The following is a 24,040-nucleotide window of genomic DNA, read 5'->3' on the forward strand; positions in this document are numbered from 1 at the left end:
ATATGTATATATATAAAGACCTATACAGACACCTTCTTTCAGGGGACTTTCCATGTCCTTTACCTTCCTCAGGCTGAGGTAACATCCTTGCCTTTGTGATCTAGGCATAATAGTCTAGCCGTGGTGGTGCAGTGGATAAGAACTTGGCTGCTAACCAAAAGGTCGGCAGTTTGAATCTACCAGCTGCTCCTTGGAAACCCTATGGGGCAATTCTACTCTGTCCTATAGGGACTATGAGTCAGAATTGACTTGACAGCAACAAGGCTTTGTTTTTTTTTTTTTTTTTACATTAAATTAGATGTTTCCTGTAAAGCACTTGGAACAGTGACTAGCACATAGTCAGTGCTCAATAATTTTTAGTGACTATAATTATTGTTCCTGCCATCAACTAAATTGTGTCCCCCCCCCCATATCTGTGGATATAAAAAAACAAACAAACTTGTAGCCGTCGAGTCAATTCTGACTCATAGCAACCCTATAGGGCAGAGTAGAACTGCCCCATAAGGCTTCCAAGAAGCGCCTGGTGGATTCAAACTGCCGACCTTTTGGTTAGCAGTCATAGCTCTTAATCACTAAGCTACCAGGTTTTCCCCTGTGGATATAATCCTGTGGAAATAGAGTTTTCTTTGTTATGTTAATCTGATCATACCCAAATAGGGTGGGTTCTAAATCTAATCACTTCTGCGTTATAAAAAGAGCAGATCAGACATAGAGATACCCATATAAAGGAGAAAGATAGACAGATGAGAGGGAGATAGGTGCTGTGTGAGGACTGTCTACAAGCCAAGGAATCAACATATGCCTGAGAAGAAATTGACACGATCAAGACCCTGATTTAGACTTTTAATCTCCAGAACTGTGTGAAAACAAGTATCTGTACTTTAACGCCACCCACTTGTGGTATTTCTGTTATACTAGCAATAGCAAACTAAGACGGTCCCCATCATTGCATTTACCACCTTATATTTAGACTATTTGGAGCTCTGGTAGCATACTGTTTAAGACCAAAAGGTCAGCAGTTCAAATCTACCAGCCGCTGCTTGGAAATCCTATGGGGCAGTTCTACTCTATCCTATAGGGTTGCTATGAGTCGGAATTGACTCGACGGCAACAGGTTTGGTTTATTTAGACTATTCGCTCACCTGTTTTGAACCCCCATTGGACACAAAGCTCCTTCTATGACTTCTTTGAACCACTGATTTTTTTTTCAATGTTTGGCACATAGTAGGTTTCAATTAGGACTTGCTAAACAAAAATGGACTAAAGCAGTGTGAGTCTTCGGGAATTCTACGTGACGCCTGGGTCTTCATTGCAGGAACCTGTCAAGTAAGAATTAGGAGTAAGCTTCTTCTCAATTCTGTTCCTAGTGGAATAAGTCTCATGCCTTCCTTTGATTGTTTTTGATCACTACTGCGCAGTTGATTTCCACACCAGACTAGTACCCAGAAGCCACACATGTCAGAAGCAACAGCAGTAGATGCAAGAAAAGAGCTTTCCTCTTTCCATTATTGTAATCAAGCTATGCGTTATAGTGCCTTCCCTTAATCTGATTTGAGAAGGGCCTTAATAGCAGGGTAAAAGCATAGAATGAAGCCAGCTCTTCGAGGACCTGCTCACTTAAATGGCATTTTTTTGTTGTTGTCCATTGCGACAAGTGCGGCCCCTGACTGGGGCCAATTGTTGCACTTGGATAGGAGGACCAAGCTTTCCCTGAAGTTGTGCACATTTCTTAGGGCACAAATCAGCTCTTCCTGATTTAATTAGAGTTTTTTTCCTCTCTCCACCTCTCTTGACCTTCTGCTTGATTATGTAGTGAAGTATTCCTGGAGAGCAATAATCCTGTAAGCTCAACATCAACCCTTACAGCTACAAAAATGACAAAGCTGTCAAAATTTCAGCCTTACAACGTCCAGACAGGGTCAGCTAGGAGATGTAATGGCAGAGAAACTGAAGGCCCAAGATCCATTGGAAAAAAAGAAAAAAGAGCTCAATAAATAAAAGACCCCAGCAATGATAATTGGAAGCTTTAAATTTCAGGTTATGCAGGAAACTTTTGCCTTTCTGCGTGTGCCATTAACATAGTGATTTAGTAATTTCTGTGGGAGCTGCCATCCCATTGGAATGCTATTAGTGTCAGAGTCAGGGAAAACGAGGAAGTCTTTTTTTCTCCCGTAGTATGCAAACAGAAGCTTAGAAACATGTTTGCATTTGGATTGGATGATCTAAACCAACAAAGTTCAACCTTTTCACTAGGAGCTGTGAGCTGTTTGACAAGGCCTACTTTTTATCAGGCAGGTTCAAAGTCTACACACTGCAGAGGCTTCCTTAATAAGAGGGACTAATAAGATTATTTCCTTAAAGATCTAACCTTGGCACCCATCCTCCTACACGATGGCAGAGCAGATTCATTCTCTAAATTGCTTACCTTCAAAAGGAGAGCTCTGTTGACTGGAGCAGGGCTCCAGAATGGCACAACAAGACACTCTTAGTAGGATTCTCATTTGGATTTGAACTGGACATTATTTTTGGTTTCTCTCCCTCTCTTTTTTCTCTCTCACCAAAAAATGAATTTCCCAAACTACACACAAAGATCGCATGATTGCATTTCAATGGGATGAGTCAGAATCACCTCTCCTCAATATCTGCTCCCCAAACATCTTACCTCCACTCGGAGACTTATTTAACCAGCTATTTAACAAAAATTAGTAAATGTAAGCACATTTCCGGGCAAGCTGACTTCACTGTAAGGAGAGAGAAATGCAGCATATCTGCATTAATGTGTGAGCAGATAGCTATATTCAGAAATTTTTTTCCAAGCTCATATCTTGACCCATTTGGGATCACAACACAAAATCTTGCGTTGAATGGGGAGGTTAGGGGGAAGGAAGACCCTGTGATTATCAAATTGAATTCCCTCTAACTTCCCACCTCCTGCCTTCCTGCAGCATGGCTTATGTGATCTGCCAAAATAATGAGGGCCTTTTCACTCTCCCATAGATGCGAGAGGTGGTGTACAGACATTTAAAACTGGTTCTGTTTGAAGAAAAGTCATCCTAAAAGGGGGACCATTTAAACAGGTCACTGTATTTCTCAAAGGTGAGACAATGCTTACCACATGACATTTAATGATCTAAAAGAGGCATGAGAGAAGAATTTTCCTGTGATGAAGCTGGAGTCGACTCTCTTCTCAGGAGAGAGAGATTTGAGGCCAATCGTGGATCTGGGTCCTTTCCTGCCTCCAATGATTGAAATGGTTTCTTCTCTATCTTTGTATCCTAATGCCTAGCATCCTGGAAGATAGCACATTTCACTGCCTCTAAGATGTGTATGTTTCTTTGCTTATTTTAACATTTTTGAAATAGATTCATCTTACAACTGATGGAGTCTCTTAACTGGCAGAGTTTTTCCTCTTATTGGTACATAAAATAATGGTGTATCTTACAAGTGAGTATATTTTAGGATTGATGAAATACTGTTATATACAGTTAATAAATCTTGATTGGATGAATGAATGAGCCTCCTCATTGGGGCCCCAATACTTAAGGGAACAAATGTATTCATTGACAAAGAAAACTTAAAACTTTGACATCATTGACTAAGATACAAACTTTTTAATCCTATATAGACATGTTAAACAAACAAACCAAAATAACAAAGACTGAAAGGCAGGGAAAAAAGACAAAAGAAAAAAAAAAAAAATCCATTACCGTTGAGTCGATTCTGACTCATAGTGACCTTATAGGGCAGAATAGAACTGCCCCATAGGATTTCCAAGCTGCAGCTGGTGGATTCAAGCTACCAACCTTCTGGTTAGAGCCTGAGCTCTCTTCTCGTACAATAAATGTAAAACTAAGGAAGAGACCTGACGTTTGCTATGTCTGGAACTTTCTACATATTTCCTCACAGAAATTCTATGTGGTAGAGGTTACCAATCTGTTTCACGATGAGGAAACTGAACCGTAAAAAGATTAAGTGACCTGCTCAAGATCACACAGCTGATAAACACAAAAGACTTGGTTTGAACCTAGATATTTTCATCTCAGGTTTTGTACTACGATTTCTTGATCCCCGTAAGAGCAGTCCTTCCTATTATCGATTGTCTAATGTTCACTTAATCAGGTAAAATTGGCCGTATTGAAAACTAACATTCAGAGCAGTAGTGTTTGCTGTTGCTTCGTACCCTAGGACAGCGGTTTCAAATTTTGCTGCACATTGGCATCATCTGGGGATCATTAAAAATACTGATGACTGGGTCCCCTCCCGAGCATCTTAATTTATTGGTATGGGGTGTGACCTGGGCATCAGGATTGTAAGAGCTCCCCAGGTGATTCTAATGTACTGCAAAATTGGGGAACCACCACTCTAGCAGGTTTTCATGAGACAGAAAACTCATTCCTGGTGGGAAATTTGTCTATACAGTCACACAGAGATTCTTCACCAACAAGGAAAGACCCTTGCTATTATTCTGCCCCTTCCCTATGTCACACATACCATATTTTAAGAAGTTCTGTCTCTTAAACAAACAAAAACAGAAAACACTACATTTATTAAGTAATCTTTAGTTCACTTTCCCATGGACTTGCTACTTATATCACATCAAATAAAAGTAAAAGGAATTTGGTGTTTTATTTAGTCTGTATACTTTTTTTTTATAAGTTAGCACAGACTTTCTTATTATTATTTTAATTGCTACCACTAGTAGCTTGATCAATGTCTGATTTTCTTAGAGATCCACTACTCCTTGCCTTTGGGCCATGCAGAAGGCAAGATGAATTGTCCCATCCCTAGGCCTGGCCAGTTGGTATATTTCCTCTTCATGCCAGAACAATTGGCTCAGGAATGGGTGTACGACCCTGGTGGAGCCCAGGACTTTTATTGCAACTGTTGTGGAAGAGAGTCTTCTTTTCCTTTGGACTTAATCTTAAGAGGATGTAAGTCTGAAATTGCAAGTCTTGTGGTCGTCTCTATCATCACAAAAGGAAAGTCAACAGAGAAGATAAGGGCCCTTGAAATCCAACATGCCCGGAGCTACCCTTGGATTTCTTTCCAGTTCAATGAGCAAAAAAACTTTTCTGTCCTTAAGTCAATTTTAGTTTAGATGCTCTCTCTTGTAATACTCTACACTACTTCATTGGTTTCTTGTAAAGAATCAGTTAAATATCATGATGCATGAAAGAGCTCAGTATAATGCCTGGACGATTGTCAGGGGCTTGATAAATGTTAGTCCATCGTTATCATTGCTGTTGTTTTGATTTGTCATGTTTTCCTTTGGCAGAACTTTTAAAGCTCAATGAGCCTAAAATTAGACAATGACGTACCAGCTGTGCAGACGACGGGAGACTGTCCTCCCTTCACCTCCGGTGCTCTCACCGTCTAGTCTGGCGTCCCCTGGTTTACCCAACTGCCTGGACCTGCCCCTCTTAACTCCCGAATTTCAGATACATTTGGGAGACACACTTAGGACTGTCTGTGATAAAATATGCATATTTCCTGAAACCCAAAGTATTCTCACTGAATGTAATAAGTGGAAATTTATTTTACAGGAAATGAAAATCTAAGATTAATACTTTCTGATGCCATCTAGTCCCCTCAGGACAATTATTCACTGTACCACAGCAACGTAAACTTGCAAAATATGGGAACTGGTTTTCTTCTCAGATTTCTAGGATAAGTGAACTTCTGAAACTTCACAAGATCAGCTCCTGGATGGTATTCTCACCAACTCACCTCATAGATGGACATCAGGTTTTCCAGAGCACAAGATTTTAAACAAATTCACGGCAATTTTCCCAGCGCTTAGTGCAGGGGTAGGAAAACAAAACAAAAAACCCCTAGATCTCAAACTAATCAATTCGTAAAGTTATTGATCACTGTTTACTAGCATTGTGGGAGGTACGTTACATCGTCACTGGCCTGAAGAACATACAATATTCATTCATTCCTTCATTCAGTCAACAAATACTCGTAAGCTTTACTCAATGTCAAGCACTCTGGTAAAAATCAAACCAAACCAGTTGCCATTGAGTTGATTCTGACTCATGGTGACCTCATGTGCTGAAGAGTAGAACTGCACTCCATAAGGTTGTCAAGGCTGTGAGCTTTTGGAAGCAGATCACCAGGACTTTCTTCTGAGGCGCCACTGGATAAGTTGGAACTGACATCCTTTCGGTTAGTAGTTGAGTGCTTAACCGATTGCACCACCCAGGACTCCAGAACGATGCTAGATGGTAAGAAAACAAAATGTCCTATGGAAGTAACCATTTTAAAGAGAAGTAAATCCCAAAATTTCTTCATTCTAAAACTCACAAGAAAAGTTTATAAAACTACAGGGATCTGAGCCTTTACTCAAGCTTCTTATATCACAATTTCTCATGGGACCAGGAATTCTATTAATAAATGCCTTCCACGACTGTGGTGCTCAGTCATGTTTGAGAATCACAGGGAGAGATGGATGATAAAATACACCCAGGAAAAACATCTAATATAGGCAGCGTTTATGTGTTAAGTGGCAAATGAGGGTCCTACTGAAGAGTTGGCTGAGGAGTGATCAATTCAGACAATGCCTCTCTTACACCCTCTAAACAGCTGGATGATAATGATCCATTCTGTGTTTATTCAAGCAGCCACATCACCAAGCCTCCCCAAGCATTACCACAGATCCTTGGAGAAGTTCATTCCCAGGAGGACAGTCACCAAGGGTGAATCAAGCAGCAACTTGCCCGTACACTGTTTCACCCTCTTCCTCAGCCTCAGACACAGACCCATTTCAAAGGGCAAAGTCTTGGAATTTCCAAAGCTTTCTCAGTAAGTGAGCCATAGGCATTTTCCCCTTAAATAATTTTGAATTCCTATCATTTCAGGTGGCTGTTAAGTGTGTTGTTGACTTACCTTTTCCCTACAGCCATGTATTTTCAATTTGTTTCTATTAATAGAGGCATAACTCTGACCATTAGGCTTCCCCATGCTTGATTCATTTGTCTGGAGCTGGGATAATGTACAGTCTTGAAAGTAGGGCCTATGCAGTTAGAGAAAAATCTTTTAATCTTTGGTGTAGCCATCTACTGTGCAGTGACTTGAAGAATGTATTTGATCTCTCTAAGTTTCAGTTTCCTGATTTATATAAAGGGAGAGAAGGCATGGTGAGGCTTGAGTGAGACAATGCATATAAAGAGGCTACATTGGAATATATAGTCAATGAGTAGCAGAGATTATTACTCTTATTGTTTCAATTTACTGACAACCAAAGGCCCAGTAACTACAGCATAAGACATGTATAACCCAAGAGGTTGGTTTTTCTCCCTCCTGAAAGAGTCCCGGGGTGGCACAAACAGTTAAACGCTTGACTACTAGCCAGATTGAACCCACCCAGAGGTGCCTCAGAATAAAGTCCTGGAAATCTGCTGCTGAAAGATCACAGCCTTGAAAATCCTATGGAGCACAGTTCTGCTCTGCAGCACATGAGGCTGCCATGAGTCAGAATTAACTCGATGGCAACTGGTTTTTTTTTTTTTTTTTTTTTTGGTCACTCATGACATATTCTTCTTTGAATGTCATTGCACAATGGCAGGGTATGGTGAAATGAAGTAGCTCTGCACACTGAGCCTCAGAGCCATAGAAGGCCAGCTATATCGTGTTGATAAAGGGTAGGGTTGCACAGTCGATTACTGTAATTGCTGTCAATAAGTTGTACATCTGTAAAAAATTGAATTGGCAAAAGTTGTGTGATAGATATCTTTACAACCATGACAAAAAGAAAAAAAAAAAGAGTAGCTGCTGAAGCTGATTATGTACAACCAAAAACTTTATGGGATTTTGTTTCTTGGTTTGGAGGTTTAGGGTCATGGTGTCATAGGTCATCCCAATTAATTGGCCTAATAAATGATTGGTGCCCCTTTTCTACCTCCTAGTTTGAGGTGTAGTGCCTGGGGTCTTAAAAGCTTGCAAGCAGCCATCCAAGGCATAATAATTGGTCTCTATTCGCCTGTAACAACAGAGGAAGAAGGAGAGTCAGGAATAGGAGGAAGATATGGAATGTGTGGTTAATTGCCTCCATGAACAACTGCTTCCTTTGCCATGAGGCGAGAAGAACTGGAGAGTGCCCTGCTACCATTACTCAACATTTTGACCAAAGATTCCATAGAAGTATCCTCATCCAAAAGGGGAAAATGCAGAACAGAATTTCAAATTCTCATGGATTCTAGACTTCCTGGAGCCAAGAAGGTTGAATGAAGCCCTGAAACTATTGCCTGGAAATAATCTTTAAACCTTAAACCAAAAATATCCCCTGAAGTCTTCTTAAAACCAAATAATAGTTTAGATTAACTAATAAAAAATGTCTGCCGTGAGCATTATGCTCTTTTAAGAACTATATATATGGGATTACATTGACAAGAGCAACTGGAAAGGTTAGATAGGAACTTTAGGGGGCAGTGGATTTATGTTAATGGGGGAGGAACAACTCAGAAAAGGTGGGTGAGAATTGTTACACAACACGAAGAATGCAGTCAATGTCACTAAATGGTACATGTAGAAACTGTTGAATTTGTGTGTTTTGCTGTGTGTATTCTCAACAGCAACAACAAAATAAATAAAATCATATATTAAAAAAAACTGTATGAGATCAAAAGGTCAACAATTACTCTAAAGCAAAGATGAGAAGACAAGAGGGCAGGGAAACTAGAGTAATGGAAACAGAACAACCAGAATGGAAATAAAGAGAATGTTGACACATTGTGAAAAATATAACTAATGTTACTGAATGATTTGTATAGAAATTGTCAAATAGGAACCTAATTTGTTGTGTAAACTTTCACTGAAAACACAATAAAATATTTTTTTTTAAAAAAAGGCCAGCAATTCCCTCTATTTCTTCTCACATCACAGCAATTTTATTATAACAGAAGGTAGCAAAATAATTTTAAATACATTTTTTAGAATAAGAGATTACAAATCACGCTTTCTTAGTTTTCAAATAAAAGATCATCTATTAGCCAGCTTTGAAGTGGTGGCTGTATGTTAATTACATATAAATTGGGCAGGCATGAGAGAAATTTCTGATGTGATGGAGGTGTTCTGAAGCTAGATTTTGGGGGTGACTGCAGAACTGTATACATTTACTAAAAGTCATCAAACTGTACACTTACACTGGGTGATTTTTTTGCTACATAAGCTATACATTGATAAAGAGGCATGCCTACTGAAAATAAATTACTCAGAAAGAAAGAGAGAGAGAAAAGGAGTGGGGGAGAGAAAGGATGAGGGTGTGAGATCTATTCTCTGAATCACAAGTATTTATGTCTCTGTTCTAAAGAGTAATACAACTTCCACAAACTCTAAAGTATCAGATTCGTGTCCTGGTAATAAAAAATTTGGAGCCCTACAGGTGTGTGCTTCCTGACTCTAGGTCTGAGAGCGATACAGAAAGCAGAGCTGCTCTTGGAAATAAAGAAAAGTGGAGAATGAGAAACTTGCCATTAGTTCATTTCTGTCTCCACTGAAGATTCCTCTTCTATCCCGGGCTCATTCCTGAAGGGTGACCTAACATTCTCTTAAATCTTCTATTTATCAAAACCTACTCTCAACTCTTTACCTGTTTAAAGGAGCAAATAAAGCAAGTAAGACATAGGCCCAAGTATGCTTAAGATGTCCCGGCTCCTTTGGAGGACACCTGATTGGTAGAATTTTAGGTGGCAGACAACAGGTAAGGGGCAACGGGGTACTCTCTAGCCCTTTGTATTATCCCGCGTAGATGACCACGTAGGAAAAATTCAGCCCAGACAGGCAGAGTTGATGTTCATGTGTAAGAAGTAAAGAATTTTACAAAATCAGAGAAGAAGCGACAGGCTGATTATTGATTTGCCACATTACTTTGCTGTGCCCAAGGCTCTCCTAAGGCCTCCTACATCAGGCATTTAGCTTTGTCCACGCTCAGGTCTCTGCTGATATCCAACCGTTCCTGCAAACATTCATTTGGTTTCCTTTGAATATACAGAGTTAACGTACTATCAAGGAGCCCTGGTGGCACAGTGGTTAAGAGCACGGCTCCTATCCGAAAGGTTGGCAGTTCGAATACACCAGCCGTTCTCAGGGAGAAAGATGTAGTAATCCGCTTCTGTGAAGATTATAGCCTTGGTGTGGTAGAATGAGTTCTTTTATGTGGCTTTTTGCCTTGGTTCTTTGGAAAAATAGCTTGAGTGATTTCCCCCCTAAACTCTGAGTAGTGACTTTTGCGCTAATTTTCTACTCCAGAGGGTTTGTTTCTTTTGTGCAGGTTGATTGACATTTCCTGGGCCAGCTGTAAACAACTTGGTTTGGTACTTTTTATCTGGTCCTGAGCTGCAGCCTGCCCTGTGATTGGTATGCACCTTGCAGGGATTGGTCAATAGACTCTGCAAATGAGTAAGTTGTAGACTACGATGCAAATGAAGTATATGTGACCTATTAAGAGGGAAATGATCAGTTCATGGCCCTGGTGGAAGTGCCATGCCTTGAAATTGATGACAAATTTGTGTATTTAAGCAGCCAGACCACAAAAGCTTTTGGGACAGGAAGAAGCAAGAAGAGAAGCAGCAGGAAGAAGCAAAAGGAAGAAAGCAGAAAGAAGAGGCAGAGAGAGTGAGGAAGCAAGGAACTGGCTAAAAGAGCTGTAATATGAGTCAAGGGCTATAATACTGAAGATAGCAACAGGTCTGGGACGGGACCAGCGGCAGAGCTGGCAGTGACAGGCCCAGATGGGGCCCAGTGGCAAAGCCAGTGGTAACAGACAGCAGGGCCAAAAGGAGCCTGTCTTCAGGGGGCTGAGAGGAGGCCTGCATGCTGAGAGAGCTGTCTTGGACTGAAGAGGGAAGATTTTTCCTACATACTTCTTGATCCTGATCCTGAGTTGTAGCTTGTTGATCCTGATCCCAAGTTGTACCCTGTTACTGCCTTCATAAACCACTTAACTGTAAGTACAGTCTCAGTTCTGTGTGGCCATTGCAATGGATTATTGAACCCAGCTGAGAAGTAGAGAGTGCCATGGGAGGGATGGCTGGTATCAGAATTGGTAAAAAATAAAGTTGAAGAGTAGAGGTATGTCTGACCTCTACCTCATGGGAATCAGCTTTGGGTTGCTCTGGTCATTATCCCCCCTGCAGTTGGACAGGTTCTGATGCTACTATTGCTACTCCTGCCATTTTACACTTGGGAACCGTATGGAGCAATTCTAGTCCGCTCTGTAGGGTTGCTATGGATCAGAATTGACTCGGCAGCACAAGACAACAACAACAACATGCCATCATTTCCAGGACTCACACAAGTTAATATTTGGCATCCCAAGAAATAACTGGTAGCCTCATCGTGAAAGAATGAAGGTTGACAGGTATGAATCCCGTTCAGATATCATCAGTTGCACTACAATGCAGCTACACTTACTCAAAGCAACATGAGTATTTTATCACTCTGACAAGAGTTAGGATGCACCCATTTAAAAGATCAGAAGATGCAATACAGAAGCCTACCAATAGGTACTTAAAAAAATGTATACACTGCCCGCTTCATAAATGGTTTAATTATCTCATGTAGTAAGGAACATCTTGGGTATCCCTTGACAAAATTTTCTGGCATGCCTAAGGGAAGGAAATACACTGTTCAACTCTAACAGTCAGATCATTCCTATCTGAGAATATAGCAGATTTTAAGGAACTGGAGGGGTTCATTGAATGGGGTCTAAATACATTGTTTCACATCCTAGGTTCTCAGCTAGATTGTTCCACAGCACCATCTCCTTTAATGCTCTCAGGAACCCACAGGAAAGCTATTATCATGGCTGAGTCATGGAAGGGTCAATAAATATATTAGAAGAAATATGTTAATTGTGAAGATGTGATTAGTCTTGACCCATTCCTCAATGGGGCCCCAAGGGTCTTATATAATGAACGGTCCCACAATTGCTCTGTTTCTGCCTCTCCAACTTAATCACCCTCATCCATTCCCTACCTGTTAGCCCCACCTCGGCCCTCTAAGCTAGGTCAATGCAGCCAAGTATCACGCCCCTACCACTCCAAATATAAAAATCTCAAATATGAGCCAATATTCATGACCATCTCTCATGAACCCTTTGCCCCCAATCTTCCAACCTGCCTTACTTCACACTTATTCCCCAGTTCTCTGGTTTCTGACACTCAATTTCTATCCCAACTCTCCTTGGGTCCACCTAAGGACCCATGGACCTCATTTCTCTATTAAAGTCTTTGGCTTAGCACCCCGTCTGGATCCGATAGCCTTCTATTCATAGCTCAATTATGTCACTCATCCTGCTCCATTGCATTTACCTGTTTAGAACGTTGGCATTCCCCCAACTGTTAGTTCCTTTAGGGAATGAAACAGGTATTATTTGTCTCTGCCTTCAAGGCCTAATACCTTGCCAGGCACTAACTTATTGACTGAGGAATAAACAGTATAAATAAGCACTGCCCTTCACAACAGGGCCCTGGGTGGCACAAATGGTTTGCGCTCGCATACTAATCTAAAGGCTGGTGGTTCAAACCCACTCAGAAGCACTGCAGAAGAAAGGACTGGCAATCTGCTTCTGTAAAGATTACAGCCAAGAAAACCATATAGAGCCATTCTACTCTGTAACAGCTAGGGTCGCCATAATCGGGAATCGACTCGATGGCCATGGATTTAGTTTGATTTGGTCCTTCACAGTCAGCCACCAGAAAACAAAACAATAAAAAACAAACTATTCCTTCTGTGGCCATCATTCCTTTACAAAATATTAAAAGCCTGCCAAAATGTTCTCAGTCTCCACAGCACTAGGACACTTTGACACGGGGGCAGAGAATATTTCTCCCAAATGCAGGACTTTCTAAATACATAAAAATAAGAAGTACTGTACTTAGTTGGTCAAAAGCCTTCTTTTGAAAACTGATCATTTGGGATTAGAGCATTATTTTTAAAGGCAGTAGCTTTGAGACAGAGAAGTGAGGCTAGAGCAAAAGAATATCTAATAAACTCTAGATTGCTGCGTATAAGGCATAGGCAAAAAATGGCTGAAATCAGCCTGTTATTCTACTGGGAGTACTGGGTATATCCTTCACAGTGTCTTCTCAAATTAATTTGATTCCTGAAGGAATTTGTTCACTAGGGGATCAAGAAAGGCTCTGGGATAATTGAAGGGACTCCCCAGACAAAGAATGACTGGAGATGCAAATAGGGTAGGTGTGGTATTTTCCAGTCAGCACAGCCCAGTGGAAAACACACAGAAAGACAGCAGCCCCTGGCAAAGCCCACAGGCTGCCATTGCTCCTCTGCTGATGCCCAACAGAAGTGAAATTTAATGGAAATCAAGTAGCAGATTATGTGTGCTGCAAGACTTGAAAACTAACACATGGCCTAATGAGCATATTATAACTGCAGGCTCTGCTTGTTAACTGTTGAAAATATTTTCACAAGGCTTTGGGTATGGCATGATAATGCTAGTTATGAAATGACGATGCTGAAAGGGAACTCTGTATAAGCCAGGCTGGAGTAAGTCACCCGGATAATGTCAGTGATTAGAAATGAATCGTATCACGTTCTGGACTGGGGTGTTCCATGACAAACCCTGCTGGTTTTCTCAGAGACCAGAAGTAAACAACATCGTTGGGCTCAGTGGAGAGAACTGCTGTCAGACTCCTACCAGAGGGATGCATAGTGCTCCTCTGATCTGTGAAATACAACCTGACTCACAACTTGCCTGTAACAGGAACCTGGAAGTTCTTCTATGACACCCATGGCATTCTTTAAAGGCGAGATTTAAAGGGAATACTTTGGGCATAGAACCACACACATAGTGGGCAGACAGAAAGGATCACAGCAAGATGTGTTACCCTCAGGCAGTAAAATAGTATCATTATTCCAGTGACATACCGGATGATATAGTATTGGATCATATATTATTCCAATTATCCAGATAAGGCTCCTGAGGTCTAGGGAGACCAAAGGGATGGACAAATCACTTAGCTGTTTGGTGCGTACGGGGCTGTATGAATGGGAAAAATTGTTTGACGCTTATTTTGACAATCAATAATACCATTACTTACCTTATATTGGAATGGGGTATTTACACTGGATGGCTTTATACGTACTGGGGGCAGTGACATACATTTCCTCATTTTGACAACACTAGGTATTAAGATGGACCACCTCCTAAGAGTGGCAATTCTCAGTTGGGAATGCTCATCTGAGACATCAGGGATAGTTATTAAAATGCAGATACCCAGGACCCACCCAGGAGTCCCTGGGTGGCGAAAATGGTTAAGCTCTTGGCTACTAATTGAAAAGTTGGCAGTATGAATCCACCCAGAGGTGCCTCAGAAGAAAGGCCTGGAAATCTACTTTCAAAAAATCAGCCACTGAAAACCCTATGGAGCTCAGTTCTACTCCGACACACATGTGCAGGGTCACCAAGAGTTGGAGGGTTTAGGACCCACCTTAGGTCTTACTGAAACAAAATCTCTGGGAGTGGGGCCCAGACATCTGAATTCTGGTAAAGAAAAACAAAGCCAAAAATCCCCCACGAGTTTGATACTCATGAAACCACTATTATTGTAGATTATGTGCTTGGACTGGGGATGGACAGGCCAACCCCAAAATATCTTCCTTTTTATCCTGCCTTTGAAGGCTTGAAATTCTTGTTGGATCTACCCATCACCCTGTATTAAGGCTCTGCCAAAATTTGCAAGACTCTCTGAAAACATGCATAAACCATACCAATAAGTTCACAGGTTTAGTTAGAGCAAAGCATAAAGCAGGGCCTCCTGCTTTATGAATTTTCTCTAAAAATTATTCATTCCTGGACCCCTCACAGTTCTTGTTTTATTATGTACTATTATTTACTTAATATTTTTTCTTTAAGTAAAATCACCTTTTTCCCCAATTAAATACATTAATTCAAAAAGAAAGATTTATGTCACCACGAGAAGTGCAAAACTTGTATCACCTGCTGGAATTAGAAAGTGAAGGCAAAAATAGATACAATGAAAAGAAAGCAAGATTATAAAAATACCAAACCAAGATGTTCTCCTGATTTAATCTGAAGGATTAACAGAAAGATGAGAGGGAATAGCTTTCTGTGTGATTCAATGTCCTTTAACCCACATTGTTGTGCATCTAAAATCGCAAGTAAAAACCAGTTTTCATTGAGTCGATTCCGACTCATGATAACTTCATGAAGGTCAGCACAGAACTGTGTTCCATAGGGTTTTCAATGGCTAATTTTTTGGGAAGTAGATCGCCAGGCCTTTCTTCTGAGGCACCTCTAGGTGAACTCTAACCTCCAGCCTCATGGTTAGCAGCAAGCACATTAAAATCTGAATTAATTCCCCCAAATATTACCCTGAATACCTCCAGAGGAATGCTCCCCACAATCACCCTAGGGGGGAGATATGGTCAGGTGCCTCTCTAGAAAGTCCGGGTCAGGAACACTGTAGGGGGAGTCTTGGAGGGCAAATGCATGGGGTTTGGGGCAGGGAGGTCACTAAAGGGGGCTGGGGGCAGGAGGTCCAGGCTGCCCCCTTGGACTTTACAGTTTTGTCAAAGGCCATCCCTGCTCTGCCTATTGATACCACCACCAAAGCCTCCTCATCAGGTGTTCATGGGCGGCAGCGCGAGACGGGGACAATTGGCAAGCAGAGAATGTTCTTTTATTCCAGGTTTGAAGCTCATCAAGGGTAGGGTTCAGCATACTAAGTCCTTTTCTGACTGTAAAGCTAAAAAGATAAAATAGCTCCCTCAACCACAGTGGAGTTTAGTGTGTCTTTGACAAGCAGCATAATTAAGATCTAGCATAAACACAGAGCCTCCGAGGACAGTAAAAGCTGACTAAATGGGAATTTGTTCTGTTTGGCTTTTCTTTCCTTTATTTAGTTTTCCTGTGGAAGTTTCACTTTGAAGCAGGGACAGCCTTAGGCAAAAGTGCAGAGTCTGCGATCTATTGTGATCTCACCAGCCCTGCCTCTATCTCACCCCTTGCTGTGCAATATCCCCTCCTCCATCAGCACCAGCCGTAGAAATGCTGCATTTTCTGCCTCCTGTCGTCAGGTGAGGTGTTCAGTGCCTGGCACTGTGCTTGCCTGGACACAGCAGGATGTTCTCGTCCTCCTTCCTCTAATCAAACGTGCCGGTGTCGTCCTAGCCCACCAGTACACTCTGCTCTGCTGGAGGCTGATCTGAGTGTGGAGTAGCTGGCTGGCAGGGGTTTCTTTGCGGTTTAACAAAGGCCTCTTCAAAGGCGCGTTAGAACGGCTAAGTTATAGAAGGCTGATGGAGATGGGACTCAAGAGTGGAAGAACTCAGCTGGAGAGGACGGTAAAGCTGATCTCCAAGCGGTTGGAGGTGGCAAGACTCTGGCCCTGGAGTTTGCCTGCCTGGCTCCGAATCTCGGCTCTTCCATTTTCCAGCTGAATAAATGTGGGTGTTTAACTGAACCTTTCTGTGTGGTAATTCTCTCATCAGTAAATAGGGCCGTTAGGATGAGTAAATGAGATAAATCATGTATAACACTTTGCATAGCTTCAGCAACTTAACAATTGCCCACTAAGCACTTATTCCACCACCTGTCTGTCAATTTGTTGTACCATGGTGGCTTGCGTGTTGCTGTAATGCTGAAAGCTATTCCAACTGTATTTCAAATACCAGTAGGGTTACCCATGGTGGAAAGGTTTCAGCAGAGCTTCCAGATTAAGAGAGACTAGGAAGAAAGACCTAGCAATCTACTTCTGAAAATTAGCCAGTAAAAACCCTATGGATCACAATAGAATATCGCCCGATATCTTGCTGGAAGATAAGCCCCCTATGTTGGAAAACACTCAAAATATCCGGAGGCACAACAACGGAAGTGAGCATACCAGTGACGTGAAGATGGTACAGGACTGGGCAACGTTCTGTTACGTTGTACGTGGGATCACCGTGAGTTGAAGGCTATTTGATGGCAACTAACAACAACAACATTTACTATTATTATTGATATTGTCAAAATGGTGACAGCACTATCTGGTCAGAATGACCCAACTCAAGTACACGCAGCTTCTGTGGAGTCTCAAACACCTTGTGCAGGATACATGTTTTCCTCGCAGACTAATTCCAAGGCCTTTTTTTTTCTGCAGCTGTCAGTCATCAACAAGTTTCCTCTCCTTCCCTTTTCTGACATGATACGCATTTATGACACATAGCGTCACTCTTCATTTCCCAGACAGTGGCCAAAAGGCAAAGAGATCTTGAAGGCAGTGAGAGAATTAATCATAACATGTGAAGCATACTCAACCTTCAGATCTGAAATGACAGGTAAATAGCAACATTTGAAAGGAGCATGTTCTCTGTCCTCAAAGAATGCTTACATGTTAAAGGGGTTTCTATTTATCCACCATTCACAGGGTGATGGAAATATGATGACTAACAAGAATGCTGCTATTAGCCTCACGACCACAAATGCTTGCAGGTGCTGTCACAGGGAAAAAAGAAGCATATCTCTTCCAGTCTTGAATTAGTCCATAATGGGTAATTTGTTGCAGATATTATTTCTAAACAAGAAATTCCCTAAATGCTAATTGCTTCTAAGGACTATTCTGTTAAAGGGGACAAATATTTCCACTCATTAAAGGGGATGCCATTTAGAATGGGTCCTATTTATTGCAAGGATGCTTTAAGTGGAATACCATATGAAAAAAACGAGGTCAGGACTCCAGGGATCAAGTGACACATCCCACACACCCAGGTCTCAAACTGGAGAACGCTGAACTAAATTGGGCTCAAAAAGTTGGTAGATCTGACAACACTGAGTGCATATTTCTGCATGTCAACAATTGCTAAGGTCCCCACCGCAGTTAAATGGTCAAACAACTGGCAATGTTAGGTTATGAGATTCCACTTCTTCATTAACACTAATAATTCCTCTGCGTGGTATTCAGTAGGGGATGGTGACAAACTGGAGAGTAGATTCCTACTTAGCACCTGTAGGCAGTTGAGTTTATGACACCTGTTGATACATACCATATGGATAACATGAGTGAGAAAAGAATGAGAGTAAAAGTTATCCTTGGGGATGATATGGCCGACTTAAGCTGCATTGGGTTCTTGAAAGACAATTACAGAAGAGAATTCCAGAGATGTCACAGTGAGCCTTGAAAGTGGAAGGCCCATCTTAGTAGCAACTTCTAATAGATACCCAACTTCCATGTTGTAGTTGGCATTTCTAGGTTCCAGAGAATCGATGGAGACGGTATGGAACCCTGCAGCCCTGGGACATTCCCGATTATATGGGGAAGACAAAAATGTATCAAATAATTACACATGCAACACACACACACAAATCAAATGAAAGGGAAATTCACATGCTCTAAGAGTATATAAGTAGGAGAATCAACCTAGTCAGGGAGTTAGGGATATACAGTTGCGTTAAGATCTGAAGGATGTGTAGATGAACACAAAAGGGAAGAACAAGACTGAGTAAGCAGTATATGCAAAGACCCTGAGGAGGAGGAGACCATTGTGTTTTCTAGAAACAGAAAGCATGCCAGTGTGGCTGGAACCAGACAGGGGGTGGCATGAAATAACACTGGAGAAGCAGAAAAGAGTTTAAATCATGCAGGCCCTTGCAGGATTTTGATCTTTATCTGAAGAACAACAGAGATGGGTTGGGGATGGGGGTTATCACCTGAAAAGATTCTAGCTGAACTGTAGAGAAGGCATTAGAGGACCAAGAATGGATGTCAGTAGATTAGTAAGGAGGCTCTTGCAGCTCCAGATGAGAGATGATGGTGGTATCAATAGCGACAAAGCCAATCTTTATACAGATGCCCTTGTTTCTCTCTCTCTGGTTTCTGAAGGACACTTCTTCCTTTCCACTATCTTCTCCAGATTCTGTCGTCTCTCCTACATCCTTATCCTCTGCTTTCACAAAAAATACCTTCTCTATTTAAAAAAATAATAATAAAATAAAACAACAACAAAATGCACTCTTACTCATACAGATGTCTCCAACGTTTGGCATCTTATTTCCCTCTTTCTTGTCAAAACGAAGAAATTAACATTGGTCCATTACTATTACTTACACTCTAGATTTCACCAGTTTTTCCTGTCCCAGGATCCAAACCATTTAGCGCCCTTGCTTTTTATGTTCCTGTTATGGATTGAATTGTGTCCCCCAAAAAGATTCACTGAAGTCCTAGCCTTATTTGGGGAAATAGGGTTTTTCTTTGCAGATACTATCAATTAAATCGTACTAGAATATCATGAGTCCTAATCCTAATCCTGTCAGAGTGGTGTCTTATAAAAGACACGAACAGACCTGGAAACAAGATTATACACAGGGGGAAGACAGATGTCTTGTGGTGACAGAGACAGATGCATCTATAAGCAGGAAAGGAACACCAAGGATTGCTGGTAGTCACTACAAACGAGGGGAGAGGTATGGAACAGTTCCTCTCTCGAAGGCCTCAGAAGGAATCAACATGGCTGATACCCTGATTTGGACGTCTGGCCTCCACAACTGTGAGGCAATAATTTCTGTTCTTTAAAGCCAAACCAGTTTGTGGTATTTTGTTATGGCAGTCCTAGGAAATTCACAGAGTTTCCATCATTGTGGCTTTGCCTAAATGCCTCCCTCCACTTGTCTCCTCAAGCACCTTCCAGCTTTCCACCCTGGATCTAACTCCTATCCACCTTTCCCATGAAACTTTCACTCAGGATAGTTACTACTTCCTTCTCCTTCCTTCAAATCCTTCCGGTGCTTACTCTTTGCACCACTAATTTGACCCTTATTGTATACACTCATATCAACCTTGCTACCCAGAACACAGAAGGAATCAATACTTACTGATTCATTTTCCACCAAGAGTGTAAGGGAGTCATTCCAAATATATTGTTTTCCCAGCATTTTCCTAGCAGCAGAGTTACTGATGACTTGACCCACCTAATAGCCATCTTTTCCTTTTTTTTTTCCTAAGCTTCCTCGACCAAAACAAATTATTTCCCTTTGAAGTTCACCAGCAGAGGCAACAGTTTTGAAATAAACACCTGCAATTTGTCATGCCCAAAGAAAATGTTTGTTTTCTCAAACAAGCCTTTTATTTGCCAAACGTGCCACTTGTAGCATTTGTGTAGCACAAGTTTATAGAAGAAGCAGCTTTAGATTTTATCTGGGTTCTGAGTGGACTGGTGGGTGACATATCTGCAGTAATATATTCTTCAATTAAATAGGTGGATAGAAATAGAATTTAAATATTCAGGAATAATAATTGTTGGGGAGAGGAGCCCTAAGCGATATTCCTCACTGTCTATCATTTTTCTATTCTTACTTCTCAAATTTAGGGCTTATTAACATTTTTCTAATATTTCTCTCCAAGCAAGCAGAAAGGTGTATGCAGAAGTGAAACTGAAGAGTAATAGAAAGTTATGCTATGCTACAGGATTATAATACTTTGCACTCGAGTTGGCCAGGTTTGTTCACTTCCTGATATTTCTTAAGAATAAACTATAGTATGAGAGGTGATGCACCATTTACACACGGTTTTACTGATGAGAAGGAGCCCTGGTGGTGCAGTGGTTAAGCGTTTGGCTGCTAACCAAAGGTCGGCAGTTCGAATCCACCAGCCACTCCTTGGAAAGCCTATGGGGCAGTTTTACTCTGTCCTGTAGGGTTGCTATGAGTTGGAATTGACTCGACGGCAATGAGTTTAGTGGTTTTTTTTGGTTTACTGAACAGAAAGGAAGGGAAAAAAAAGCATAGAGTGGGTAAGAAGAGAGAAATAAGTTGAAAAATAATAATAATAGATGTTTATTAATCACTTACCATCATCTATTACTTGTGTTTACATTGTGATTGCAGTCATTATTTCCTTTAACCCTCAGAACCATCCCACGAAACAGTTATTATAACCTTATTTTATAGATAAAAAAACAGAGGCTCAGAGATGCTAACATTTGCCCAAGATCATACAGCAGGAAGTGCTGGAGTCCAGATTTGAACCTGGTTTTCTCTTGATTCCACTATGCAATCCCAGAGGGAAGGTAAGACTATTTAACTTTAAATCGTGATTTAACTTCACCTACTAACCTAAAGATTGGCAGTTTAAACGCACCCAGCAGCACTGTGGAAGAAAGGCCTGGCAGTCTGCTTCCATAAAGATTACAACCAAGGAAGCCCTATGGAGCAGTTCTACTCCGTAACACATGGGGTTACCATAAATTGAAGCAACTGGATGCCAATAAGTTTTATGAAGGGTAAAAATCTTTAGAGGCTTTAAAAGAAAGGAGAGGCCCTTTCACCCCAGGCTACTTCTAAAAGTCTGTAGGAACGTGTTTTTGCTGATGGTCCTGGAGAATCCAGGCAGTATGGGCATGCAAAACAGAAAGGCTTTTCTTCTTTGTATATGTTTTGTGCACCAGGATGCACAGAAGGAAGAAGGAGACGAATTGGAAAACTCAATCAGGGACACAAACCTCAGAGGAGAAGGCTCCTGCAGAAACTATGAAAGCGTTACTCAACATACAGCAAGATTCTTTTCATACTGCTGCAGATGTTGAAATTGATATTATCATTACCATTAATAGAACCATACCTTGTGGGGGTAAAAAATGAATCACCTTAAAAAAAAAAAAAAAATGAGACTGCACAGACCTCTGTGCAGATTTATACGACCTCTGGTCAATGCTTCCAGGGAGTCGTTATGCTCTACTGAGTGAATCGCTAGCTCTGGAGGAAGTCCCTAAACTTAAGAATATATACAACTGCTCTTTGTGGTGCCTGAGGAGCTATTATAGTCAGCGAGGTAGACAGAACATGTCGTCTTCAAATCTCCAGCAACTCCCTGGAGCGATACATGGACCACGGCATCTCCTGGTACCTGCTGCTGGTTGGGATGAGATCCAAACACCTCTCTGCACCTGTACCATGAACAACGACAGGGAAACTGGTTGTGGAGGAGAGTCTCCTTCCAACATGTCCCACTATGCTCTGCCTTCATCCCCAAGCTGCCCCAGGCTACACATGGTGACCTGTAAGCCTGAGGTCAATGGCTGATACTTGATTCACGTGGATGGTCCATGTGGCTCCATTGATATCATTGTGACAGTTACCATATTTTGATTAGTAGACGAGGGCATAACCATTTGTGCCACCTAGGACTCCTTCGCCTAAGACAAAGCTTGCAAATCCACTTGCCTAGAGGGCCTAGACCAATATCCCAAAATGAGGGAAGCCAGCAGTGTAAAATTACAGCCCTCTAGACCTGTTTTGGAGCACGGGTGGTACAGTGGTTAAGTGCTTGGCTGCTAACCAAAAGGTTGGCAGTTCAAATCCACCAGCCGCTCCTTGGAAACGCTATGGGGCAGTTCTACTCTGTCCTGTAGGGTTGCTATGAGTCGGAATCAACTCGACAGCAATGGGGTAGATTACATTTGTCTACTTTTGATAGAGGTATGGGGATAAGAAATACTTCATTCTCTTCTTTATCATTAGAGAAACAATATTTCAAGCTTGATGATAAATGGCAGTGACTCTCTCCCTCACTGTTGGGGAGATAATACGGCGATTTGGGAACCTTGGCTTCCTGGAGAGTGGCGATTCCATCTAATGGGTCCAGTGTCCCTGTGCACCCGATGACTGACGCTGCAGGGATGTGGCCCATAGGTGGATTTTTTCAAGATAAACTGCAAATCTAGATGTTTGTTTTGTTTTTAATCGTAGCCAAAAAATGCCAAATTTTCTAAGCACTTGTAGGCCACAGAAAACAGATTTGCTCCTTTAAATAGTAAAACGTGACTAAAGTTGTGACTAGAACTCTTTTACCGATTCCTAACTACAGAATTCGGGATCATCAATCATGCTTAGGATTCCCATTGTATTCCCTCTGTGTTATGCAATCAGGGAGCCCTGGCAGCGCAGTGGTTAAGCGCTTGGCTGCTAACCAAAGGGTCGGCAGTTCGAATCTACCCGCTGCTCCTTGGAAACCCTGTGGGGCAGTTCTACTCTGTCCTATAGGGTCGCTGTGAGTCAGAATCGACTTGATGGCAACGGGTTTGGTTTTGTTTTTATGCGATCAGTATCCACATTAATTTATTCAACACATATTTACTGAGAATTTACTATATGTAAAGCATTTTGTCAAGGTCCCTCAGTGGTGCAAACAGTTTGTGCTTGACTGCTAACCTAAAGGTTGGTGGTTCAAACCCACCCAGTGATATCGAAGAAGAAAAGGGCCAGTGATCTGCTTTTATTAAGACTACAGCCAAGAAAATCCAAGGAAGCAGTTCTACTCAATAACATACGGGTTCACCATGAGTTGGAATCGACTTGATGGCAACTAATAACAACAAAAACAAACAAAAAAATTTTTATTATATATTATGTGGATACTTATTTCCATTTGTCAGATGTACGTGTATTACATTATATAAAAAATACTCAGCTGTACAAAAATACACAATGTGCACACTATATCATATAGTCCTTGTTTTTAGTTTATAATTTACTAAAGTGAAAGGAGAAGTATGCAAAAAACTGAAATTATGGCTAAAACATCCCTAGACAGTTTTTAGTAAAGACACAGTGCTTTGCTAGATAAATTCTAAAGATATTACAGAGACTTTATGTTTACACACGTGGGGTTTACAATCCAAGCCAAATACATTGTGTTGTTGTTGTTGTGTGCTGTCGAGTCTAATCCGACACGTAGTGACCCTACAGGACAGAGTAGAACTGCCCCATAGGGTTTCCAAGGAGCGGCTGCTGGATTCGAACAGCCAACCTTTTGGTTAGCAGCTGAGCTTTTAACCACTGTGCCACCAGGGCTCCTAAAATACATTGTAGCAGGCAGTTATTCGGAACTGACCTGACGGCAACGGGTTTTTTTTTGAGGGGGGAGATTGGGCAGTTATTGATAAGGTATAGACACAGAGAAATAAAACCCTTTAGCAGAGATGTGAATGGTCATGAGATTCTAAGTCACATTTTAGGGGTTGGGGTGAAAAATAAAAGACAAAGGCATTTTTTTCATGGGATTATATGTAAGGGCAAATCAGT

General features: G+C 41.4%; 1 protein-coding gene across 5 annotated transcripts in view; it reads right to left on the reverse strand.

Moving 5' to 3' along the window:
- The window catches only part of TENM2 (teneurin transmembrane protein 2), a 1,072,759-nt gene that overhangs the window by 483,426 nt on the left and 565,293 nt on the right, over positions 1-24,040 (reverse strand). The window contains exons 5-6 of one of the 5 annotated variants that reach the window (XM_012560116.1): positions 19,628-19,669; positions 2,340-2,354 (exon numbers count right to left, since the gene is read on the reverse strand). The exons of the other annotated variants lie outside the window; for them this stretch is intronic. Of the exons in view, the coding sequence (XP_012415570.1) occupies positions 2,340-2,354; positions 19,628-19,669 (57 nt within the window). The remainder of the gene's footprint in view (positions 1-2,339; positions 2,355-19,627; positions 19,670-24,040) is intronic. 5 annotated transcript variants of the gene reach the window in all.

This window comes from Trichechus manatus, unplaced genomic scaffold, assembly GCF_000243295.1.
Source record: "Trichechus manatus latirostris isolate Lorelei unplaced genomic scaffold, TriManLat1.0 scaffold00011, whole genome shotgun sequence".
NCBI lineage: Eukaryota > Metazoa > Chordata > Mammalia > Sirenia > Trichechidae > Trichechus > Trichechus manatus.